This window comes from Misgurnus anguillicaudatus, chromosome 22 (assembly GCF_027580225.2).
Source record: "Misgurnus anguillicaudatus chromosome 22, ASM2758022v2, whole genome shotgun sequence".
Classification (NCBI taxonomy): domain Eukaryota; kingdom Metazoa; phylum Chordata; class Actinopteri; order Cypriniformes; family Cobitidae; genus Misgurnus; species Misgurnus anguillicaudatus.
The window spans coordinates 12,867,027-12,892,660 of NC_073358.2; the positions used below are offsets into that span (position 1 = coordinate 12,867,027).

General features: G+C 43.5%; 1 protein-coding gene across 1 annotated transcript in view; it reads right to left on the reverse strand.

The window, feature by feature from the left end:
* The window catches only part of arhgef15a (Rho guanine nucleotide exchange factor (GEF) 15), a 59,314-nt gene that overhangs the window by 18,717 nt on the left and 14,963 nt on the right, over positions 1 to 25,634 (reverse strand). Inside the window, exon 6 of the mRNA XM_055201021.2 lies at positions 771 to 931. Coding sequence (XP_055056996.2) covers positions 771 to 931 — 161 coding nt within the window. The remainder of the gene's footprint in view (positions 1 to 770; positions 932 to 25,634) is intronic.

Consider the following 25,634-nt stretch of genomic DNA (forward strand, 5'->3'; position numbering starts at 1 on the left):
TATTGTTAAACATTTCGTGAAGAAAATTTAAATTAAAATATTTAAATACTAATATAATTTGAATGTCTTCATGATTCATAAATGTATGGTGTCACATGCTGCTGTGACTGTATAGACGGTTTCATCGGACGCACGTGCACTGACGCAATACACGTCTGGATCCGAACTTTACTTCCGGTTTCGTTTTTTTAATGGTCTGACTAGTTGCTAAACTGATCTCTTGAGCAAATGCCTCGTCGAAAATAACAAATGTTTTGGTTCCTAGGTAATCTATGTGTTGTTTTTTTTGCTTGTTATATAAATAAACTATGTTTAAAGAACTTTGTTGTTATTTATTCTTAGCGAAGTTTACAGGAAGTTACGTGCGGACCACGACAGCCGCTTGTTTATGTTGTTACTGCTGAAACTATGGGACTATGATACTGCTGTCTATAACATTGCCGGCTTTCTATTGGCTGATTCAGAGGTTAAGGGCGGCCATTTTAGGTTGAAATCATTGTAGTCCTCAGTTTGCGGCACTTAAGTCAGCACGTCTCCTACTCTCAGACTGGTCCTACTCCTTACTAAGATTTTTTTGACACTTAAGTCATAGCTTAAGACTATTCTTGAGAGCATTTCTGAGATGTTTTATACATACGGGCCCTGTTTGTATTTCTGGCCGTTTTGTGATTTGCAGACTTCATAAAACAATCATATGAGTTGGATATGGCTAAAGAGTTATACTGAAACTGACAAAGGCTTCACTGAGTGGTAGTTTCTTTCACTCTTACCTCTCGCTGACTTCGTAAACATGTAGGATATTGGAGAAGAGGGCCTTCTTATCATGAACGACCAGAGTATCATTGAGTTCCCGTGAACCCAAGAAATGATCCTTCAGAACTCGCAGGGAGCGCAGATAAGAAGCTTCAGAGGTCAACACTTCAAACATGCTCTAAAAACAGGGAAAAGAATAATTATCAGTTGGACATTTTACAAATGTGCGCACTATATCTATTTGGATCCATTTTTATACAAAATATAAACTCAAGTTAAACTTTTCCTAACATGTTTTTACTGTTAGGTTAGCAGTAGCTTTTATCCAAAGCGACTTGCAGTGCTTTCAAGATATACCTTTTTCAGTATGTGTGTTCTCTAGGGATCAACCCATGACCTTTGTGTTGCTAACACACTGCTTTACCAACTGAGCTAAAGGAAAATTTTATTTTAAAATTGCTGCACTTGATGCCATGACCATTTTGGTTTTTGACCATTTTGGTATGATGCTGTTAAACACAGGTTCACCATAACAACTATGGTTATGTTTCACAACATTTTCACTTACAGATTTGTGTACAAAAACATTTTAGGGATATATATGGCCGCCAATTGCTATAGGTGGACTAGGTGGTTGCCTACGGCGACAAATGTGTTGGGGGTGCGGGCGTGCTATGGTGTCGTTTGGGGGGTTCAGTTACATTAGGCAAGTGCTCAGGCTTCGGCGCATTGACCGTCACCACCTTTTAGGTTTAACTACTGGCCGTGGAAGCTCGCCAAAGTCTGTTGTTTGTAAAATCGTTGTTGTTTTTGCTGAAGTTGAATAAAGACATTCTTGAAATTGTAATAGACATTTTGTTTAATTGCTAAACTTTAAGTAAACGCAATTTTAATAAATTTGAACGAAGACCACAGGAGTTTTACCACCCCCAAAATCTGCTTGAATGGACAAAGAATGTGAAGCAGTCGTATAGACATGTAGTAGATGTCTGTATATATTAGAATGTGTCCGAAATGTATCTCGTGTCAAATAGTAAAGCTATAAGTTGTTTTGATAGAAGGAGCTATTCTCATTGCAGATAACGTAGTACTAGTAAAAATAGAAGATAGTTACTGAAGAGAACCTCTGGAGGGGGCTGAAGAGAGCCTCTGGAGGGGGCTGTAAGCTGTAACTTGTAAGACAACATTACCGTAAACTTCTTAATTGTCTCAATAGTACAGTAGTAGCCTATAAAATGAATAGAACAATAATAAGAACATTTGTATGCTCATGATAATAAGATACTTTGAACATTCTGTCCAGACAAGCAGGGAAGTTTAAACAGGATTTAACAGTTTCGTCTAAACCCAGTCCATAATTTTTAGTGTAAGTGTATTGTGATTGTCAAAACATTTGGTTTAGTGTTGAGTGTCAACAACATGTTACAAAGACTTATTGGCAACTGCTTTTTATTACTGCTTGACACAAATTTCACGATTTCAATTCAAATCTTGTGATTTGATTCCAATCTTTATTCAATATCGATTCATTTGGATAAATATCAGGTAGCCTTGAAGTAGATGCATGTTAATGTTTTTCAAGAAAAACAATCAAATAATGAAGTTTTTTCCACTTAAACATTTTTCTAGTGTATTCATCAAAAATGCCCAAGGTCAAAAGTAAGAAAATAAAATATCCAGAGAAGCTAGAGCCAGAAGGGTGCCATTTGTTTTTGGAGGAAAACTTCAGTCAGCTGCCATCTGCACATGATCAAATAAAGAATGGACATCTGCTGTTACTTTATCATGTCGGCGACAAGTCTCAAGCCAAAAACTGTGAAAGCTATGCTCCACTGTACACTCAGTCCCCATCACATAAGAAATTTGGCAAAGAGAGTGCAGAAATATGAGAACCACCTCACTCGTCAGCAGTGCCGGTCCTAGATGCTGGGGGGCCCTAAGCAAACCTTTGTGATGGGCCCTCTTGTCAGTACATTTGCATAAACCATTCAATGTTGCTGTTAGTTATTAGACCTGTTTGAGTCGCGACTCACTCGGATCTTTAACCCGGATCTTTAAATTAACTCATGAGTCTCTAGTGTCATTTACCCGGATCAGTCCTTACCCGGAGTCCTACTACAATTCAATGTAAAACCATAAACAGCGCCACCACACACACAAACCTCTTTCAACATTATTGATGAGACTTCGCTCGCACTACAGATCCACTCGTAACCGGCTGATCTGCGCGAGAACTGACCCGAGATTCTCACTCAGAGCCGGAAACATTGCAAACTCGAGAGACCCGCGGATCCGCGAATTGACCTGAGATTCTCACTCAGAGCCGGAAACATTGCAAACTCGAGAGACCCGCGGATCCACGCGAGCCGCAAATTGACCCGAGATTCTCACTCAGAGCCGGAAACATTGCAAACTCGAGAGACCTGCGGATCTGCGCGAGCCGCGAACTGACCCGAGATTCTCACTCAGAGCCGGAAACATTGCAAACCCGAGAGATCTGCGAATCTGCTCTGACTCGAGAATCTTTCAACTCGTAACCGGCTGATCCGTAACCGGCTGATCAGCACAAACTGTCTCTCCGCCTCTGGGGGCTGCATAAGCAGGACACCGTTTTTTTTCTATATTATTATGCTATTATTATTAGGCCTATTTTTTTAAATGGTCGACCATACACACCAAACCTAAAACCTTTAAGCATGTTATCTCAGAAGTGAAAGGCTTTTGTTGTGGATTTGCTTTTGAGGAGACTTCTGTCGCTCTATAGATCCACTAACCGGCTCCCGCTGATCCACGCGAATCAGCCGATTAGTGGATCTGTAGAGCGAGTCCCATGGTCTGCGAGTCTGCAATGTTTCCGGCTCTGAGAATCTCGAGTCGCGTGGATCAGCCGGTTACAAGTGGGTCTGTACTGAGTTTCCTTGGCGATTTAGCAATACTGACTCAAGTGATTCAAGTGACTCACACAACCCGGATCACTTTAGTGAGTGACTCACAATAACCCGGATCCTTAAAAGGAGTCGAGTTTGCCAGGCCTATTAGTTATTTGTTAACTAACCACATAGTGTATTATCCTACAGCTGTATATTTTTCCATATGCACATTGCTTTGAAACCCTGACTGATAAACTTGCTGATTATAACATGAAACATGTATTTGCTGTAAAGCTCTTTTGATTTAAAATGTGTTGTGAGAAGCACAAAAAATAAACCTGATTTAAATTTAAATTCTTTTAATGAATCAAATGAAATATGAATACATACTCTTAATACAGTAAAAAATAACCATTTAAAACGTTACCCATTTACCAAACCTAAACAAACGTCTCAGGTTACGTATGTAACCCTGGTTCCCTGAGAAGGGAACGAGATGCTGCGTCACCTTAGCAACGCTTTGGGGAACGCCTCGGCCTGACTGATCTGAAGCACGTGTAACACATAATCAATAATTTGATGATTGGATATAGGCTGGATGCTGTGCGGACCAGGGGTATAAGAAGGCATCCCACACAAACACACTCGCTACCAAGTGCCGAAGCAAGTGCCTACAGGGATGCAGGGAGTATGGCATGGAGACGCAGCGTCTCGTTCCCTTCTCAGGGAACCAGGGTTACATACGTAACCTGAGACGTTCCCTTTCGAGGAACTCGAGCTGCGTCGCCATAGCAACGCTTTGGGAAACGAGATGCCTACGCTTCCATACTACCAAATGCCTGTAGTGTGTATAACTGAACACAGTCAAGGCAAAAGAACCTGGGACCCTGAAGAGAAGTCTAGGTCTAAATTATAAAACCTAATGACGGTGAACAGCGAAGACCAACCGGCCGCATCACATACGTCTTGGAGTGAAGCGCCTGACCCTAAGGCCTTAGTGGCAGCCATACCTCGAGTAGAGTGGGCACTCACAGCGACGGGTGAGGGTATACCCTGATGTTCATAAGCCAGTGAGATAGCATTCACTATCCATCTGCTCAGAGTCTTCTTGGTCACAGGTAAACCTTTTCTAGGTGAACCAAAGCACACAAATAACTGCTCAAACTCCTCCACTGAGCAGTCATGTGAACATATGTATCCAGTGCTCGCACAGGACACACCGAATTCAGCTTTTCCTGGTCCGTGCTCCTGAATGGGGGAGGACAAAGGGCCTGCAGAACAATGGGCCTCGGCACATAGTTCAGCACCTTAGGAACATAACCTGGCTTTGGGTGTAGAAAAGCCTTAGCCATCCCTGGTGCAAACTCAGACCTGCAGGGGATAATGACAGGGCCTGAAGGTCCCCCACTCGCTTTAAAGAAGTAATAGCCAGAAGGAACACAGTCTTAAAGGCCAGAAACCTATCTGGCGAAGTCTCAAGTGGCTCGAACGGAGGTCCCAAGTAGGCACCCTAGTGCGGCTAACAGGTCGCAACCTGCGAGTTCCACAAAGAAAGCGAGCCACTTATGGGTGTCTACCCACTGATGAGCCTTCCACAGGAGTATGGTAGGCAGAAACTGCTGCCGTTAAACCTTAATGGTGGAAGGAGTAAATTCAGAGAAACGCTCCTGCAGAAACCTCAGAACTATGTCAACAGGGCAGTAAACTGGGTCTGTCAGATGAGCTAAACACCAAGAGGTGAAAATTTCCCACTTAAGGGAATAAAGTTTCCCCGTGGAGGGATAAACACAACTGGGGGGGGCATACAGACGTAGCCTCGGCCACGCATGTACCATGGAAACCCCAGTGGGCAAAGTGTGGTGTCCTGGGATGCAAACAGATCTACCTCTGCGCGTCCAAATCTTTTCCGGATGTGGTTCACCACATCTAGATGTAGTCTTACTCCCACCTGTTGTCTCGAAGGGGCATCTGCCACATTCAGGTGGCCTGGTATGTAGACTGCCCTCAGAGAGTCCAGAAGTGTATGGTAGGCAGAAACTGTTGCCACCTATACCTTAAAGGTGGAGTAATGATATGGTCTCAACAACCTCGGTTAGTAGCATGACATTCTTCCAAAAGGAGTATGGTAGGCAGATACTGCTGCCACCTAAACCTTAGGGTGGAAGGAGTTAACCCAGCAGAGAATTGCTCCTGCAGAAACCTCAGTACCACGTCAAGGGGCAGTTGACTGGGTCTGTCAGGTGAGCTGAACACCAAAAGGTGAAGTTTCTCTACTGTAGGGCATAAGCTTCCTGGTTGAGGGAGCTCTGAAGTGATCATCTGGTTCCCACAACCTCATTCGGGAGCATGAGGTCCTTTCAAAGGAGCATGGTAGGCAGAGACTGCTGCCACCTAGACCTTAAGGGTGGAAGGAGTTAAGCCAGCAGAGAATTGCTGATGCAGAAACCTCAGTCCTACATAAACAGGGCAGTTGACTGGGTCTGTCAGGTGAGCTGAACACCATGAGGTGAAGTTTCTCCATGTAGTGCCTAAGCTCCTGAGGGAGCTCTGGAGTAATCATATGGTATCCACAACCTCAGTTGGGAGCATGACATCCTTCCAAAGAAGTATGGTATGCAGAGACTGCTGCCACCTAAACCTTAAGAGTGGAAGGAGTTAAGCCAGCAGAGAATTGCTCCTACAGAAACCTCAGCACCACATAAACAGGGCAGTTAACTGGGTTTGTCAGGTGTAAAGTATGGTCTCCACAACCTCAGTTGGGAGAACTGACCCTACAAGCCTGGCCCCCTCAGAGGCCAGACCAACAGGCCATATCTCTGGCAAGCTTCCTCCAGAACTTCTGTGGCAGAGTGATTGGGGAAAAGAGAAAGCCACATTGGGCAGTGTGTGTGGTCCTGAGACGCAAACAGATCCACCTCTGCGTGTCCAGATCCTCTCCAAATGTGATTCACCACATCTGGCTGGAGTCTCAACTCCCCAGCAATGGGTGTTGCCATACAGGGCATCTGCCATATGTCGTCAACGAGCACAGTTTGCTGCAGCCTTCAGATTAAGAAACGGCCTGCATGTTGTCCGAGTACATATCAGTAAATAAAGTAATCATTAAGTATTTTTAAAAACCTGCATAAATCTGCATGTTTGCAAATTATTTAAATTATAGCGTCTTGTTTTCATTTAACATAATAATAATTTTGATTTGGTATAATGAATTTAAATTATCTTGAGATCAAAGGGGCCCCCTAGTGGTGCGGGGCCCTATGCAAATTGCGTAATTTGCATATAGGAAAGACCGGCACTGCTCGTCAGTCAGACATGGACATCTACACAAAGGTAAGAATGACCCCAAATACTGTTGTTTCATATGTAACTGTTAATTGCCTGAAGTCTCTAATAATATTAATCATGTAAATAGAGTACTATATTGAATCATACTTGCTGATGATTCTGGAATATGACAGTGTTATCAGCAGTGTTGGGGGTAACGCATTACAAGTAACTTGCATTACATAATAATATTACTTTTCTGAATTAACGAGTAAATTAACGCATTACTTTTTAAATGTTAACATTAATATTTGAGTTACTTTTTAAAAAAAGTAATGCGAGTTACTTTTCTATTTAATTAATTTGATTAAAAAAAAATAATGTACTGAATTAAACTGAACATGGTCACGTAGAATTATGCAAACTCTATGCATGCTCGCCTGAGTGGAAACAGTTTGAGTCAGAAAAGGAGATGGCACGCCAAAGCTTGACATTTTTGGGATGGAAATATGCAATTTCTGAATGCAGAACTTCCCAGTCATAAAAAAACACCAGCAAGGCCTGAAAGAGATCAAGCCTCAGCCAAAGTAAGAAAAAGTAGCGCAAAAGTAACTTAGAAGTAACGTAAGCATTACTTTCCATTAAAAGTATCTAAGTAACGTTATTAGTTACTTTTTTTGGGGAGTAACTTAATATTGTAATGCATTACTTTTAAAAGTAACTTTCCCCAACACTGGTTATCAGCAATGCATTATAAAAATAATTGCCTCCATTTGATTTTTTTTACGAATATGCTTTGAAGATTTTGCAAAAATTCACAGCAGTCCCTGACATGCCTGATGTTCAAGCTGATGCAGTGATGTCTGAGGATCCCAGTCCTACAACGCTTTCCACTGAGTTCTCTTATCAAGCAAGAAGCCTTCCTTCCATCACCGATGTTGTTCCCAGCCAAGCCTTAGGACTCTTTGATCTAAACAATTGTAAGGCTCCCCATGGTGTTGATATGCATGATGACCCAAGTCTGCCATCCACTGGAGATGTTGGACCCTCTGATTCGATTTACACATTACACACACCAGATGTTTAATCAACAACGAGTGAAAGTCCAACAACACCGATGAAAACAACAAAGTCCAAGGTCCCAGGCACCACTGACACACCACTATCTATTCGTTCCTTAAAACAAAAGTGTTTGTTGACACCAAGGAAACTGCCCAGCTAGCAAAAAGTCGTCTATTGGACGTTGAGTAGACGTAAACCTTCAACGTCTAATTTTGGTCCACTCAAGGTTGAAAATGAAAATTGAAAAGACGTCAAATTTGTCCAACTTTTCAATGTTGAAAACAGGTCGATCTTCAACGTCTAATTTTGGTCCACTGAAGGTTGAAAATGAAAATTGAAAAGACGGCAAATTTGTCCAACTTTTCAACGTTGAAAACAGGTCGATCTTCAACGTCTAATTATGGTCCAGTGAATGTTGAAAATGAAAATTGAAAAGACGTCAAATTTGTCCAACTTTTCAACGCTGAAAACAGATCGATCTTCAACGTCTAATTATGGTCCAGTGAAGGTTGAAAATGAAAATTGAAAAGACGTCAAATTTGTCCAACTTTTCAACGTTGAAAACAGGTCGATCTTCAACGTCTAATCCTTACGCACAGAGATTGTTCCAGATTATCTGAATCTTTGGATGATATTATGCACTGTAGATGATGATTTTGGAATTTTTCTCTGAGAAACTCAGAAAACTATTTTTCACTGCAGCATTGGGGGAATTGGTGATTCTCTGCCCATCTTGACCTCTGAGAGACACTGCCACTCTGAGAGGCTCTTTTTATACCCAATCATGTTGCCAATTGACCTAATAAGTTGCAAATTGGTCTTTCAACTGTTCCTTATGCGTACATTTAAATTTTCTGGCCTCTTATTGCTACCTGTCCCAACTTTTTTTGGAATGTGTGGCTCTCATGAAATCCAAAATGAGCCAATATTTGGCATGACATTTCAAAATATCTTACTTTCAACATTTGATATGTTATCTATATTCTACTGTGAATAAAATATAAGTTTATGAGATTTGTAAATTATTCCATTCCTTTTTTACTCACAATTTCTACAGTGTCCCAACTTTTTCTGTTTTGGGGTTGTACAATAATAATAAACATGGTTTGGTAATTTGTATTCTCTGTTGTTTTAGCATGTATAACAGATTATCTAGCTGTCTTAGATTATGAGTTGAAAACGTGGTCAGTTGAAAACACGTAGTAAAACAGTCCAGCCAAAACTACTTAGTTGAAATCACGTCTTAACCAGTCCAAGGCGGACCGACTTATTTTCAACCATATTTCAACGTTGAAAGACCGTAATTGTTTACTGGTAGATTATGAGTTGAAAACATGGTCAGTTGAAAACACGTAGTCAAACAGTCCAGCCAAAACTACTTAGTTGAAATCACGTCGTAAACCAGTCCAAGGCGGACCGACTTATTTTCAACCATATTTCAATGTTGAAAGACCGTAATTGTTTGCTGGTAGATTATGAGTTGAAAACATGGAAAACACGTAGTCAAACAGTCCAGCCAAAACTACTTAGTTGAAATCACGTCGTAAACCAGTCCGAGGCGGACCGACTTATTTTCAACCATATTTCAACGTTGAAAGACTGTAATTTTTTACTGGTAGATTATTAGTTGAAAACATGATCAGTTGAAAACACGTTGTCAAACAGTCCAGCCAAAACTACTTAGTTGAAATCAAGTCGTAAACCATTCCAAGGCGGACCGACTTATTTTCAACCATATTTCAACGTTGAAAGACCGTAATTGTTTACTGGGTGAAGATGCAACAGACATTAGCTTTTGCTGCAAGACAAAGAATCAAGAGCCTGGGAAGATGAAGCAAAATTACTTAAAAAAAGAGAATAAATTAAGATCTAAATTTAAGGCACTAGGTACAAAACTAGGTTGTACAAGTAAAACATCTCAGACAAAGTCTGAAACGGAAAGATGCATCATTAGCAAAAAAATAAAACTTAAAAATTGCTAAAAATTCATTCTAGATACTCCAAACTAACCATAGTCAAGGAACTTTGTGATGTTAAAAGAAAACTAACAAAATTACAAAAATGCACAAACGTTTAAAATACCGCAATAGAACCAGAAGGAGGACAATTTTGGCACAAGGACTAAATGACGGACAAGATACTACCATTGCTGATTAAGTCAAGGCAGGTTCAATATGAATATGGGGAGAAAGCACACAAGCTCTTAGCCCACCAGCTTAGACAATCCTCTGCTTCCCATATTATTCCAGCTATCAAAGTATGCAATGTCCTAGTGTCAGATTACTTTGAAATCAATAATGCATTTACGGAATTGTATCAATCATTGAACTCTTCTGAACAAGATCCTGATTACGTGGACTATGATTTTTTTTAAAGACCTTTCATTGCCCTGCATCAGTACTGATGCTATGCAATCTTTGGAAAGTCCCATTTCTTTAGAAGAGGTTAATAAGGCAATCTTAACTATGCAAAGTGGTAAGAGCCCTGGGCCTGATGGTTTTCCAGACGATTTTTTAAAGAAGTTCTCCAGACAATTAGCCCCCTTTTTGTTAAACATGTACAATGAATCACTTGATGTGGCCTGTCTTCCTCAATCTCTACGAGAAGCATCGATTTCAATAATTTTGAAAAAGGACAAAGACCCTTATGTGTAGTTCCTATCGTCCAATTTCTTTATTAAATGCCGATGTTAAGGTTTTAGCTAAAATTCTCGCTTCAAGACTGGAATCAATTCTTAAATCAATATAAAAACCAAATATAATTTCTACTGACCAAACAGGGTTTCTTAAAAACAGATTCTCTTTTTTTAACGTCAGGCGTTTATTCAATATAATCTATAATCCCATGTCTTCATTAATACCTGAAGCTCTGATCCTTCTTGATGCTGAAAAAGCATTTGACAGGGTGGAGTGGAATTATTTATTTCTTACCCTTTATAAATTTGGTTTTGGAAAAAGTTTTATTGCTTGGATCAAATTATTATATAAGTTTCCATTGGCCTCTGTACCAATAATACTTCTTCAGCATATTTTAAAATTAGGAGAGGTACAAGGCAAGGGTGCCCCCTCTCACCTCTTTTATTTGCAATTGCCACAAAAAGCCCTTGGCCATTGTCCTGCGTCAAAATGTAAAAATAGCTGGCATAATGAGAGAAGGATTTAAACAATGGATTTACGATGTCCTTTTTTAAGTTGGAAAAAATGAGAAACTCCCTGAAAGGTGCGCTTAATCAATTTAATATAACTTGGGATCCTTTCAAACAATATGTTAAGGAACATGTTGCAATATCAGATGTAGAATGATTCTATGCTTCAGCTGTTTTTTCCTTTTAAATGATTCTTTTTTTTTAATCTTGAATTGTGCATTTCAACTGTGTATACTCTTTCTTTTTTCTTTTTTTGAACAGCCACTTTTTTGTTTTGTTTTGTATGTACTGTATGTCATGTATTCCTTTCTTGTTTCTGTAGTAATGATAAAAATAAAAGAAAGATACTACCATTGCTGATTTGCAGGGCAAGCTCAGAGAAAAAATTATGTTATCTGCCAGCTGCAATGTGACAATATGTGGCTACAGGATACAGTTAATGATCAGCAGCATGACTGGAAAATAAAAAGGAGGATAGGCAGTATTCCACAGAAATGAGGATGCTTGTTTATGAAGCAATAGTAAATAATCTTCCTACAAAAAACATCCCCACTTTAATTTCTCAGTTTGCAAAGCCCACTGCTGTTTCCTCCTGGCATCAACTTGAAAAGGGGATAATCACCGGCTGCACAATCTCCGTATCTCTCTTCTCACTGGCTATGAACATGATTGTCAAGTTGGCCGAGGTGGAATGCAGAGGGCCCAAGTCAAGATCTGGGACCCGTCAGCCCCCCATAAGAGCCTTTATGGACGACTTAACAGTGATGACAACATCTGTTCCAGGGTGCAGATGGCTTCTCCAGGGGCACAGCTCATCTCCTGGGCAAGGATGAGCTTCAAGCCTACTAAGTCCAGGTCTCTGGTCTTAAAGAAGGGTAAAGTGTCGACCGTTTCCGCTTTGCCCTGGGAAAGACCATGATTCCATCGGTGACTGAAAAACCGGTCAAGAGCCTGGGGAAAATCTGATTCAAGACAAGATACGAGCAGATGTGGAGGAAGAAAGCTACACTAAAATGGCCGGCATGTCCAAACAAGGAGCGTGGACCAGGTGGGAACATGTAGATCCACGCAAAATAACCTGGGCAGAGCTCTGGAAAACAGAGCCATTTCGGATCAAGTTTCTTGACCAATCCGCCTATGACGTCCTCCCAAGCCCAGCTAACCTGCACACCTGGGGTCTGGCAGACACTCCTGAGTGCAAGCTGTGCCAGGAGAGGGGCACACTGGAGCACATTTTGAGCAGCTGCTCAAAAGCGCTAGGGGAGGGGCGGTACCGCTCGCGCCATGACCATGTGCTAAAGTCTTTGGCAGACTCCATCTGCATAGCAATCCAGCTCAGCAAGACCCAGGCAGCCCCCCAAAAAACAATCACCTGTATTAGAGCTGGGCAGAGGGAACAACACTACCGGCCTAGCTCTATGGGGGGGCTCCTCTCCACTGCTCGTGATTGGCAGCTTCAAGTCGACCTTGGAAGACAGCTTAAGTTCCCAAGCAACATCACAGCCACTTCTCTCCGCCCAGACATGGTGCTAACATCTGAGTCTACCAAGCAAGTGGTTATCCTGGAACTAACTGTCCCCTGGTAAAACCATATTGAGAAGGCCCACGAGTGCAAGAAGGCAAAGTACGCAGAGCTCAGCTCAAAGTCCCGGAAAAACAGCTGGAAAGCCCGCTGCAAGTCAGTCGAGGTCAGGTGCAGAGGCTTCGCTTGGACGCTCACTGTTGCAAACCCTCAAACTCCTTGGTGTGAAAGGACTGCAATTGAAAAAACCCACCACAAACATCTTAGAGGCCGCAGAGAGGGCTTCTCTGTGGCTGTGGATCAGTAGGGGAGATCTGTGGAGCAACATGCCTCTTGGACACAAGCCGGGGACTGATCACCCCCAGCTGGGTCGCCCGGGTGAGGGTGTATGAAGATTAAAGACCCGAAACACCCTATGACCTCGGGTTCTTCACTGATGACGTGTCCAAGTAGCACCAGAAGGTGTATTCAAATTCTGATATGTCCCACGTAGGACCACAGTGGAAATGATGTGCGGTGAACTTGGCAAAATTTCAGATTTTCAAGTGGCTGAGCATATGCTAGAAAACAAGGATATGACATTAGTTTTTGATGCAACAACTCAGGAGGGTGTACACATCAATTCAATACATGTAACTTAATCTGAAAAGTGCTACATTATTGCAGTTGATCCTTTGGCTGGGGAAACTTCAAAGGACTATGAAGTGCAAATTAATCAAGTCTGTAGACAATTTAGTTGAGGTACATTGTGTTTTTCACAAAGCTGAGAAAATAAAGGACAACACAGTAGACTTTTCAAAGGTAAGGTCAGAATTAACTGCGTCTGTTTCAAATTCTATGACAGACAAGGGCAGCTGTTAACCATGCCACCATTGGACGAATAGAGAATTCCTGGGGCAAAAAAAACAATGAATTAAATTGCCACCTACATCCACTAGAAACTATTGCTACTGAATGTCACAAAACATTGAAGCAGAAGGAACCGTCTAACATTGTGAAGAAGGTGTTGGGTTCAGATTGCATGGCCTATGATTTAGGGCTGGGCTTGAATAAATTCAGGTACAAAGATGCAGCTGGGGACCCAAAAGGATTTGTGCTTGCATTGTCTAATTCCAAACTGCCTTGAGGTTTGCTGCCTAAGATAGAGGAAACAGGCTCCATGTTATGTTCCTGATCTGTGAACGGAAGTCCTGTTGCAATGGTGGAAATTCAGGTGCTTGGTCTTTTGGGGAAAGTGTTGACTGGCCCTTGGATGTCGGATTTTACAAGGGCGCAGACTCTGAAATCAGTCCATTTGATGGTGTAGTCATGATAAAGGAGGTTCTAGACAGGTTAGAAGTATTTTCATAAGATCCTCAACAAATTCTCTCTGTGAAACATGATATGTTTAGTGCTGAGCTGTCCAGAAGCCCAGAAGCCAGGCTTTTCTGGTGGAACCTGTGGACAGAGATCTCTTTCTGTCAATGATGGAAGGATGTATAAATGCAGTCAATTTCCTCACAAGACAGTGCCAGAGGTACTTTAACATGAATGTAAATGATCAGCTGAAAAAGGAGACAGAAAGTGCTCGTTTACATAACATTGATGCGGAGCATGTGATGGGCATGTCTTCTGCTCTTAAGGACAAGTCCCCAAATGCCACCTTGTGCTTCATCTCCTGTAAGATTTGTGCTCTGAAAAATAAAGTACTGGATTACCTGGATGGATTAACATCTGAAAAAATTGAAAAACTAATTAAAGTTGCCATAACAAATGCAAAGAAACAGAGGCAATGGAGAAGAAAGAACTGTGCTGAAATTCAAGATGAAGTAATAAAGAGACTTGCAGCTAAACAGCAGCATACACTGGAAAGTGACAGGAAGAAGCTGGAGGCAAAACTGAAGAAGCCCCACTTTGATTTGAACATTGAGTTCCCTGAGATGGATGAAGACTGCAGGTTCACTGTTGATGAAATTTTAGGGGCAAGGTTGTGGCAGAAGGATAGGCCACATCTGGTTTGACAAGGACACAAAAAGTGAAACGATGTATTATGGCCAAATTGATAAATATCTGAAGAAACAAGTAGGCACATATGTTATTGGCTTATTGGCTATTGGGCAAACTTATGAGGATGATGCCATTGATTATGAAATTTCAAAATACCAACTTGCATCCAATTTGATTCGAAAAGATTTGACCCTGTCTAAATGTGGGTGAAATGTAATGTAAATATAAAACAAAATAGTCATGAATTGAATATTTTTGTTTTTAATCTAAAACTTGTAAAGGAGTTTAGATACGAAACCCTTTGGTTAAAAACAAACAAATGAGATCGTGGAGCCAATCTTGGGGTTATTAGCGAATTTCTGAACAAAGAGGTGTTATTTGGTGTAATTAGTGGTTTGTTTTTATACATCTGACTTTTCAAAAAAAAAAAACTTTATAATTTTCATGATTCGGTCACACATTTTCTTGAATTTTAATGGAAAACGTGGGACAAAATAAAGTGATGATTTTAGAGTTTCAAATGGCCAGTATTTTGTTATTCTTGAACCCATAAGCATGGTCTCATTTAAAAGCCTTTTTCAAGCTCTTTCTATCTGAACAACTAGTTTTACCAATGTGACGAGCGTCCTCTGAGGAATCAGTGTCGCCCTGGAAACAAACACAAAACACCTGCACGCCCTCATCGCCGGCTGATCATTCACAGCTGCTCCCAATCACCCCACAGGCATATAAGCAGCATAAGCTGAGAAGACAGACAGACTCTGGTCTCCAGCCGAATGCCATGCTGGTCTAACCCTTGTTCTTCTCTGTTCTCCCTAGAAAGCAGCGAGTGACCGACAGCCCACTTTCGTTTGGACACAGCACCAGAAGAGCACTTTGAGCACCAGCCACCACGTACCGGCTTACCTACCTTCACCCTTTTTTTTTGGTTAAATACAAATAAATCGACCCTCCGGGGCCTTGTTCACAAAGCATATCTTGTCGAGGGATTCTTCACCCCGTGACATTTGGTGGAGAATGCGGGCATTCTGTGAAGAATCCCCGGCTAGTTCACTGCCCCAGACCTAATTTTTTTTTTTGTGCCCCACAGTGTAGCGGGAAGCGGCCCGCTCGTCCCCGAAATGGAGGAAATATTGTAGCGCCTCGCAGAAGTGAGCATCCGCCAGCAGCAAATAGTGGAACATCTCGCTTCTCGCCAGGGCAGGACGGAGGAAGAACTCGCCGCTGTCCGTGCCTCTGCCGCCCAGCGGGTTCCGCTACCTGATCCTCGGGCCCAAGCAGCCCGCTTGCTGCCGAAAATGACTGCTGATGATGATGTGGAAGCCTTCCTGCAGGTCTTTGAAAACACCGCCCAACGTGAGGTATGGCCCGAAGAAGATTGGGCACGGGCACTGGCACCCCTCCTCACCGGAGAAGCCCAACGGGCTTATTTCTCGCTTCCCCTGGCTATCACCGAAGATTACACTGAAGTTAAGCGTGAAATTTTGGCAAGGCTTGGCCGCCCAACAGTTCCATGAATGGGAGTTCAAGCCTAGGGTGCCAGCCCGTGCACAGGCAGCCGAGCTCAGCCGCATCGCTCAACACTGGCTATTGGATGGGAACCCCACCGCAGCACAGGTAGCGGAACGAGTGGTTGTTGATCGCCTCCTCCGCGCTCTACCCCGCGCTCATCGACAAGCGGTTGGGATGAGAAACCCTTCCAACACCCTGGAACTCGTGGAGGCGATCGAACTGGCGGATGCTGTCCATCACCGAGAGGCCGCCGTTCCCCCGGAGGGTCATCCAGGAGCGACGTCCGCTCGAAGGCACCCCGGGACCAGTCAGCAGGCCGACGGTTCCCCCTCCCCGAGATGAGCCTATGCCCAGTGCTGAACCACCATCACCCCCGCGAGCATGCCTGGCAGGTTGCATCGTCCACCAGCATGTACCATCAGGAGCCCCCGAAGCAGATGTGATGGTGGACGGAAAAACGCTTCCGGGCCCTACTGGACTCAGGCAGTGCGGTCACCCTCATCCAGTCGCGGTTGTGCAACCCCCAAGGCGGCCAGAAAAACTTTCTACCAATCACCTGTGTGCATGGAGAAACTCGCCAAGTACCGGCCCGTAGAGTCACCATCTCATCACCCCAAGGCAGCTGGCCTGTGGAGGCTGGCCTAGTGAAGAATCTGCCAGTGGCCGTTTTGCTTGGAAGGGATTGGCCCGGCTTCGACAGACTGCTCACCGCCGCTACTCAGCCTGCCAGCCCAGAGGGGAACCGTCGAAGACGGAGATGACCTCGTGGACCCCGCCGCCATCCGGCCCTGCTCGCCTCCGACAGTGGGAGAGAAGGTGAGTCCCCCTCCCAAACTAATAATCTGTTTTATGATGTATACCAACAGGCTGCTGGAGGGGGCTCTTTCGCCAAGGAACAGCGGGAGGACAATCGGCTCAAGCACTGTTGGGCTCAGGTGCGAGTCGTCGACGGAAAGGACGTCCTCCCACGGCCCCATCCTCTCCCACATTTTGTCGTTGAGAATGGCCTGCTGTGCTGTGTTGCCCAGCGGAGGGGGGAGGAGAAGAGATTACTGGTTGTACCCCGAGCCAAGACAGAAACCATCTTGGAGCTGGCACATTCCCATCCCATGGCAGGTCACCTCGGGGCAGCCAACACCACCCAGCGCATCCGCGACCGCTTCCACTGGCCGGGCCTGGAGGCTGAAGTAAAGCGGTTCTGCCAGGCCTGCCCGACCTGTCAAGCTACGTCGCCCAAGACGCCTCCCCCAGCCCGCTCATCCCGCTGCCTATCATCGAGGTGCCCTTCGAGCGGATTGGAATGGACATAGTGGGCCCGTTGCCAAAGTCTGCCCGCGGACACGAGCACATCCTGGTAATCGTCGACTACGCCACCCGATACCCAGAGGCAGTCCCCCTGCGTAAGGCCACTGCAAAGTCCATTGCCCAGGAGCTGTTTCTGCTGGCCAGCCGAGTCGGCCTTCCCTCTGAGATCCTGACTGACCAGGGGACCCCGTTCATGTCCTGGCTAATGGCAGACCTCTGCAGACTGTTGCAGGTGAAGCAGTTGAGGACCACTGTCTATCACCCTCAAACGGACGGACTCGTGGAAAGGTTTAACCAGACCCTCAAGCAAATGCTTAGACGAGTGGCGGCGGAGGATAAGCGGGATTGGGACCTCATGATTCCCTATGTCCTCTTTGGGGTCCGCGAAGTTCCCCAGGCCTCTACTGGCTTCACCCCCTTCGAGCTCCTGTTCGGCCGTCAACCACGTGGACTCCTGGACGTGGCCAAAGAAGCTTGGGAGAAGCAGCCTGCCCCCCATTGCACCGTCATCGAACATGTACGACAGATGAGGGAACGGATTGATCGAGTGATGCCATTAGTCCGGGAACATCTCAGCAAGGCCCAGCAAGCACAGCAACGCCACTACAACCGCGCCGCCCAACCCCGGGAGTTCCAGCCTGGGGACCGTGTCATGGTCCTGGTCCCCAGCTCCACCTGCAAGTTCCTGGCCTCCTGGCAAGGGCCATATTCGGTTGTAGAAAGAGTTGGACCAGTCACATACCGACTGAGGCAGCCTGAACGGCGGAAGACGGAGCAACTCTATCATGTCAACCTCCTGAAGAAGTGGGTTGGGACCCGGGACCAAGTGGCTGCCCTGAGTCTTACAGATCACGTGATTGTTGATATCAACCCCCATCTCTCGGCTGCCCAGAAGACAGAGCTACAGCACCTGGTCAGTCAGTTCCAGGATGTGTTCTCTTCCCAGCCCGGGCAGACCAACGTGCTCCAGCATGACATCAGGACATCCCCAGGAGTCATCGTCAGGCAACGGCCCTACCGTGTCCCGGAAGCTCGTCGGCAGGCTATTGAGGAGGAGATCCAACAAATGCTAAAGTTGGGGGTAATTGAACCATCCCAGAGTCCGTGGTCCAGCCCCATTGTGATGTCCCAAAGCCAGATGGCACCCTCCGTTTTTGTAATGACTTCCGTCGCCTGAACGAAGTATCTGAATTCGACGGGTACCCCATGCCCAGGGTCGATGAGCTGCTGGACCGCCTAGGAAGGGCCCGGTACATCAGCACCCTAGACCTCACCAAGGGTTATTGGCAGGTACCACTCTCCGAAGCTGCTAAACCAAAGACTGCCTTCTCGACCCCCAGTGGCCACTGGCAGTACCGGACCTTTCCCTTCGGCTTGCATGGGGCGCCCGCAACATTCCAGAGAATGATGGACATCATCTTGCGACCCCACCAGGCATACGCAGCCGCCTACCTGGATGACGTGGTGATCCACTCTGAGGCATGGGAGGAACATCTCGATCGTCTACTCACCGCCAACTCCCGCAAATGCCACCTAGCCCTCTCCGAGGCCAAGTACCTGGGCTTCCAAGTCGGTCGAGGCCTCATACGACCACAGGAAAAGAAAGTAGAGGCCATCAACTCTGCCCTGAAACAAAGACCCAGGTACGAGCCTTCTTGGGGTTGGCGGGTTATTACCGATGTTTTATCCCCAACTTCTCCTCTTTAGCCGCCCCCCTGACAGACCTGACCAGGAAGGGACAGCCGGAGAAAGTATGCTGGACCCCATCGGCAGAGGAGGCCTTCGCCCAGGTCAAAGCAGCACTCACGTCCTCGCCTGTACTCTGCGCTCCAGACTTTAGCTGCCCCTTCCTGCTGCAAACAGATGCCTCTGACACAGGATTGGGAGCAGTCCTGTCCCAAATTCAGGAAGGTGAGGAGCACCCAATCATTTATATCAGCAGAAAACTGTCTCCGGCTGAAAGGAAGTACGCAGCCGTAGAGAAGGAAGCCCTGGCCATCAAGTGGGCAGTCCTAGAGCTACGGTACTACCTCCTAGGCCGCAAGTTCACCCTGGTCACCGACCACAAGGACACCAATGCCAGGGTGACTCGCTGGTTCCTAGCCCTCCAGGACTTCCACTTTGAGGTGCACCATCGGGCCGGGGCTGCCAACGCGAACGCTGATGGTCTCTCACGGATCTGGACAGCTTATGCAGGTTTGTCAGGGGTCATTCCCCACCCTCCCCTGACTTCACCCCTACTCTCTCCGTTTGTTCACAGGATCAGAACGACGCTTAGGGGGGGGAATGTGATGAGCGTCTTCTGAGGAATCAGCGTCGCCCTGGAAACAAACACAAAACACCTGCACGCCCTCATCGCCGGCTGATCGTTCACAGCTGCTCCCAATCACCCCACAGTCATATAAGCAGCATAAGCTGAGAAGACAGACAGACTCTGGTCTCCAGCCGAATGCCATGCTGGTCTAACCCTTGTTCTTCTCTGTTCTCCCTAGAAAGCAGCGAGTGACCGACAGCCCACTTTGAAGCACGTTTGGACACCCACTTTCGAATGGACACAGCACCAGAAGAGCACTTTGAGCACCAGCCACCACGTACCTGCTTACCTACCTTCACCCTTTTTTTGGTTAAATACAAATAAATCGACCCTCCGGGGCCTTGTTCACAAAGCATATCTTGTCGAGTGATTCTTCACCCCGTGACACCATTTAACCATTTTGAACATTTCAGCAACATACCGTATGACAGTTACTTACTTTACTGACTGAATTTAAATCCAAAAAATTTTCACAAATGTTCACATTCTACTTGTACTGATGCCCGTTTACTAAATATTTAAGTAGACAGATACATCTTTTCTGTTTATTTTCCATTAAATTATGTGATCTGATGAGTTTAAAGCTCCGTTTTACCCTGTTTGTTTCTTCAGCGACTGCCGCAAGGCGTGAGCACATCGTCTGCTACTGGGTCCTAAAGTACACCCCTTTTGTCACAACATACAGACAATAGACACACAACATACAGTTTGTATGAAAATCTCATCATATCTTCCGAGGTCTAGCAGCTTCGCGTCAAGTCAAACACAACTACAGAACGTCCTCGAGAATGCGCAGGTCATTAGACATTGCAGAGAGAGAGAGAGAGAGAGAAAGAAGAATAAAGGTCTGACATCGGGTACCCAGGTCAGGGAAGCTAGAAGACAATAAACGTGTCAATAGTATATAGCCATGGCACTCATCTCATTATATGCTCATTTAAACTATATGTAACATGAGGGTTCCTTCTAAACTTTACACTATATATAGTTTAATAAAATAATGTATGTTACCAGGAATCAGGGACGTGCACAGACATTTTGAGGGGCAGGGGCTCAAGTGAAATAAAGGGCACCTTTCATAATTATGTATATTTTTTCTTTTTTTTTTAAACAAAAAGTATATATATTAACACAATTCTGACTTCCTTTTTAAAAAAAATATTTAAAAAGTTAATTAATTTTATCTTCCTCAAACTCATGCAATTGTTTAATTTTCAAAAGATGTCTACAAAATAATCAGTTGTTCACACAGACACCATGGTCTCCTTAGTATTCTAGGTTTATAGAGCAGCAAAGGAAGCCATTACACAATGTGCAAGTTTTGAAAACATTAAATTGCACATTAATTACAAATTTGTTAAAATGCTAAAAACAAAGTTGTGACTGCTGAGTTAGCGCTACATCCCAATAAATGCTATATCATATGCTAGCGTTTAGCTGATTAGTTGTTACTCAAAATTTATTTTTGTCTGATAAGGCCCCAAATATAAGGTCTGTTTACTAATGTGAGCTTCTGGCATGAGCCTCAGAGCAGAGCTCAACATTATTATTCATGACCCTTTCAAATAGGGCAAAAATAGACCATTTAATTCAAATGACAAATTCTAGGGTTGTAAATAGACATGTAAAAACGTTTCTGGATAATTTTTGCACTTAATAAAGCAACATACATTCTATGTAATTGTCAAAGAACAATTTAACATATATAACACATCCTATGGCACCTTTAATCTTAGGTTTCATATTTATTAGGGTTACACATGTCAGAAACAACAAATATAGATTAGGCCTATTTTATTTGTATTTTATATTTTACTTTTTTGTGATGTCAGTGAAAATTCAGACTGGGCAAGTAAAATACTGAACCATCAGATTTCTTCCCAATCTACTACAGCACTCCAGTATAACACATTATACTTATTTAACAGACATTACTAAAAACGCAAACCAAAAAGCTTACTACTGTAGTTAGCAATTATTTTATTGTTTGTGCTTTATTATTTTATGAGCAGTCTGCTTAAACTACATACACTACACTGTTACAAGTTTGCAACTCTTCAGGTTACTGTTAATAAGAATGCTTTCTTCCTCACACACTTACCGGTAGCTGCCTGCATAATTATGGACATCGCGTCTCGTTCAGGCTGAGCTTTGGCGCTTGAAGCGCGAATGATGCAGCACGAGTGTAGACAAGCCAATCATAATGCGAAGTAAGTTAGAGAGGCGGGACTAAGGAAATATTAGCGATGTGAATTTTGGAGGCGGGACTCATCTGTTAACCGTTTGTGTGCCACAAATAGCGCTATTTTTCTTTATATAAGAGTTTAAATCTCATTTAAATGATTCCTGAATAAATTCATGTTAAGTTAAATAAGCAACAAGTAAAAAACACAAGAAACAGACAGACATCAGTTGTTATATGAATAAAGATCTTTTTTTTTTTTTAAAAGCACCCCAGAAAAAAAGGGCACTTTCTCTCTAGGAATAAAAAGGGCAGGTGCTCAAGCCCCCTTTTATGTCTATGTGTGCACGTGCCTGCCAGGAATACATCAATTACAACCTTACTATAGTGATTGTATTTACTGACCACCTTCAAAAGTCATAACTCACCTGTAAAAAACATTAAACAATTCCATAAATGTTTCTTAGTTTAAAAAAGGCTTTTTATTTTATTTACTTTTTGTTATTGCACTTTAATTGTAAAGATGTTCCTACAATTAAAAACAACTATGAGATTTATATTCCCTTGTCGTTTTTGAACTATACTAGAATCCTCCACCTCTCCCCGCTGTAAAAAAAGTAACTTTTACTCTAATGGGCTGTCCACACGGAGACGCGTATCACTGCATACGTATAAATTTGTTATCGTATTGGCGTTTCATCCACACGGATCCGGTGTTTTGGGAGACTGAATCCGCTATTTTTTGAAACCGTGTCCTAAAGTGGATAAATCTGAAGCCGACATCCTTGCGGTTTCGTCTGTACAGCTAATCTGTATATTTTGTGAAGCGAAAACGTCATCACATCACGTGTCGGAAGCGTCACATGTAACAGCAACAACAATAACGGCTGACTACGTGATTGTGTTCGTGCTACAGAAGCTACTAAAGCCTACTAGCTTTATTACAGCAAAATCTATTGCTTCTATGCAATTGTGGTGAGCAACAGGCGATAATGGACAACACCATACGTTGGTTATGCGCATGCTCAAAGTTTTCTTCTCCGTGTATAGTGTATATCTGTGGCAGAATTACAGCGCCCCATACTGGTCCGGCATATATACTACACCGCTTTCAGTCGGTTTCAGTGGTTTCGTCTTTACGGATTATTTTTTTAGAGCAAGGAAAAAAAATGATCGGATAGGGAATGCAGCGGCTTCGTGTGGATATAGCCTGAGTAAACTTAAAATTAGTTACTTTTTACTTTTACTTGAGTAGATTTTTAGACCAGTAACTTTACTTTTACTTAAGTAAATTTTATTAAAGTAACTTTACTTTTACTTGAGTACAATATTTTATTACTCTTTCCCCCTCTGCGTAAGACACATGGAAATGGAGACTTTTATACATTTTCGTGTTTCTTTAGAAATAATTAAAGTGCCCATATTATGAAAAACTCACTTTTTCTGGGTTTTGGGGTCCCAGACAGCAGACGACTCTGGGCCGGATCCGCACCGGATCAGCGCCAGAGCTGTTGACTTCGGCACAGATCCGGAGCGGATCCGGCCCAGAGTCGTCTGCTGTCTGGGGTGTTATTTTGTGTCTCTGATGCTTCCACACGCATACAAAAAAAATCCATCCATGCTGTTTTGAGTGAGATACAGCTTTCTGAATGTCCTCTGCCTTTAGTCTCAGATTGCACGAGTTCAAAATCAGCTCCGAAGTGACGTAACTAGCCGTTTTGTCACATTTCGTTTGAATTTTCCAACCCACCACCCCACTCGCAGGTCTCCACCCACCAGGTAGCTAGAGAGCACAAACCCGTCACTTCGCTGATATCCTCTATACTGTTATCATGGCTCACGGAAATAACAACGCTATTTGGATATTATGGATTATACTCCCGCCTAATTTTAAAAACAAAGTTTTAACGCATGTTTATTTAAACCTAAAATGTGATCTCATATACAGTGTGTTATGACACAAATAGTCCTTTATAACGGGAATATGTTAGCATTGTCCAGGGAAAACGAGTGTATTGTTTGGTCTGTAGTACTGCTCACGATATCACTGAGCACGCGCACATGACATTAGTAGTGGGGCGTGGCCAAAGGAGCAGCAGCTCATAAATATGTAATGACCACCTCAAAACAGCACAATCTGAAATGCACTGAAACAGAGGCTACTAGAGATGGGTAACAATCTTTTCCTACAAGCTATTTCGAGCAAACAACTCAAGTCATAAGATGGGCACTTTAATGGACAAATGGAGTCTTTAAACGCCTCAGATGTAAAGTTATTCGCTGTCAAAGTGGCGCCAAAATGAAATTTAGGCCATGGAATGCTAACAGCAGGTGGGGTCCGCTAATCAATGGCAGCACCCAGGGAAGCTTCAATAAAATATGAAACCCTGCCCCTCTGCTCTCAACCGACTGCGTTGACGAAAAGCACCATGGGAAAAGACTTGCTGACGACACAGCTTAATGCTCATTGGCCCAGGAATGTCAGCTGATGACTTTTTAATTCTGAAAACTCCACTTCTGTAACGTTAGTAGTTTTTATATTTTTTCAACTTGTTCTTGACTTATGACATTCATAAACTCCTTTAAACTTTTGTATTGGTTTTGAATTATTTGTATTTTGAGCTATTTATATTTCACACAGAAACTAATTTATATTACCACTAGACTTATATTACATCCCAGCATTTACTAAGTAGCCTTTTCCAGTAATGAACAGTTCACCTTTGTTAATTCTTCTTATAAACATCTTAATGTAAATGCATTTGTTGGTATTTCATTGCATCTATTTAATCCGCGATAAAATACGCAAACGCGATCTCTTCCATTGCTGACGTGGCAGTCCACAACATAGCGAGATTCAGAAAGTGTCCAGCTTGCCTGCACTTTTTTCACTTTCAGTTCAGCGTGTTTATAAACAAAATTCAACGCCACCCTTCAATTCTTAAAGAGATCTTTTTACTTGGTAATGATTAGATTCCCTGTATTGTACTGGACTGATACTAATCTTATACCCCATAGTAAAATAAGTCCATACATACCTTTCTCCTCTCTGTGCGTGCTGTAACTCTCTCTGACGCAGCCCCCACTAGCTTAGCTTAGCACAAAGACTGGGAGTGAATGGCTCCAGCTAGCAAACTGCTCCCAATAAGTGACAAAATAACACAAACATTTTCCTATTTATATGTTGTGATTTGTATAGTCACACCGTGTACAAAAAACAAGGTCATTTGAGACACAGACATCTTTTAACAGTATACATACTGGGAACTATATTCTCAAAAGGCGAAGCACTGCTACTTGGGTGGAGTGATTTGCTCGCAGCGCCTGAAAAGCCCCCTGGTGAGGAGCAGAAAGTTCGCTCAGAGTTCTGCAAATCACTCCGCCCAAGAGACCTTTCTCACAATAAGCAGAAATACGTAATCGTTGTGAAAGCGGAGTTCCTGTCAAGCGTCAACACGCCAGAAAAACAAACCCGGGCAAGTTTAAAATGGATCAAAGAGTCTACACAACTTCATTAACGGATTTGCCAAATATTACATTTGCTGATGTGACACGACTCATGGAGAAAAACTTTTTCCATGAAGAATTTGTCCATAAATATCAAGGTAAGTAGAGAGCAAGGCTAACTGTTACTGAACCGTTAACTAAAACGACACATTATTAGCGTGTCCACTTACACATAATGCATGTATAGTAGATGATATAGACTACCTTACTAA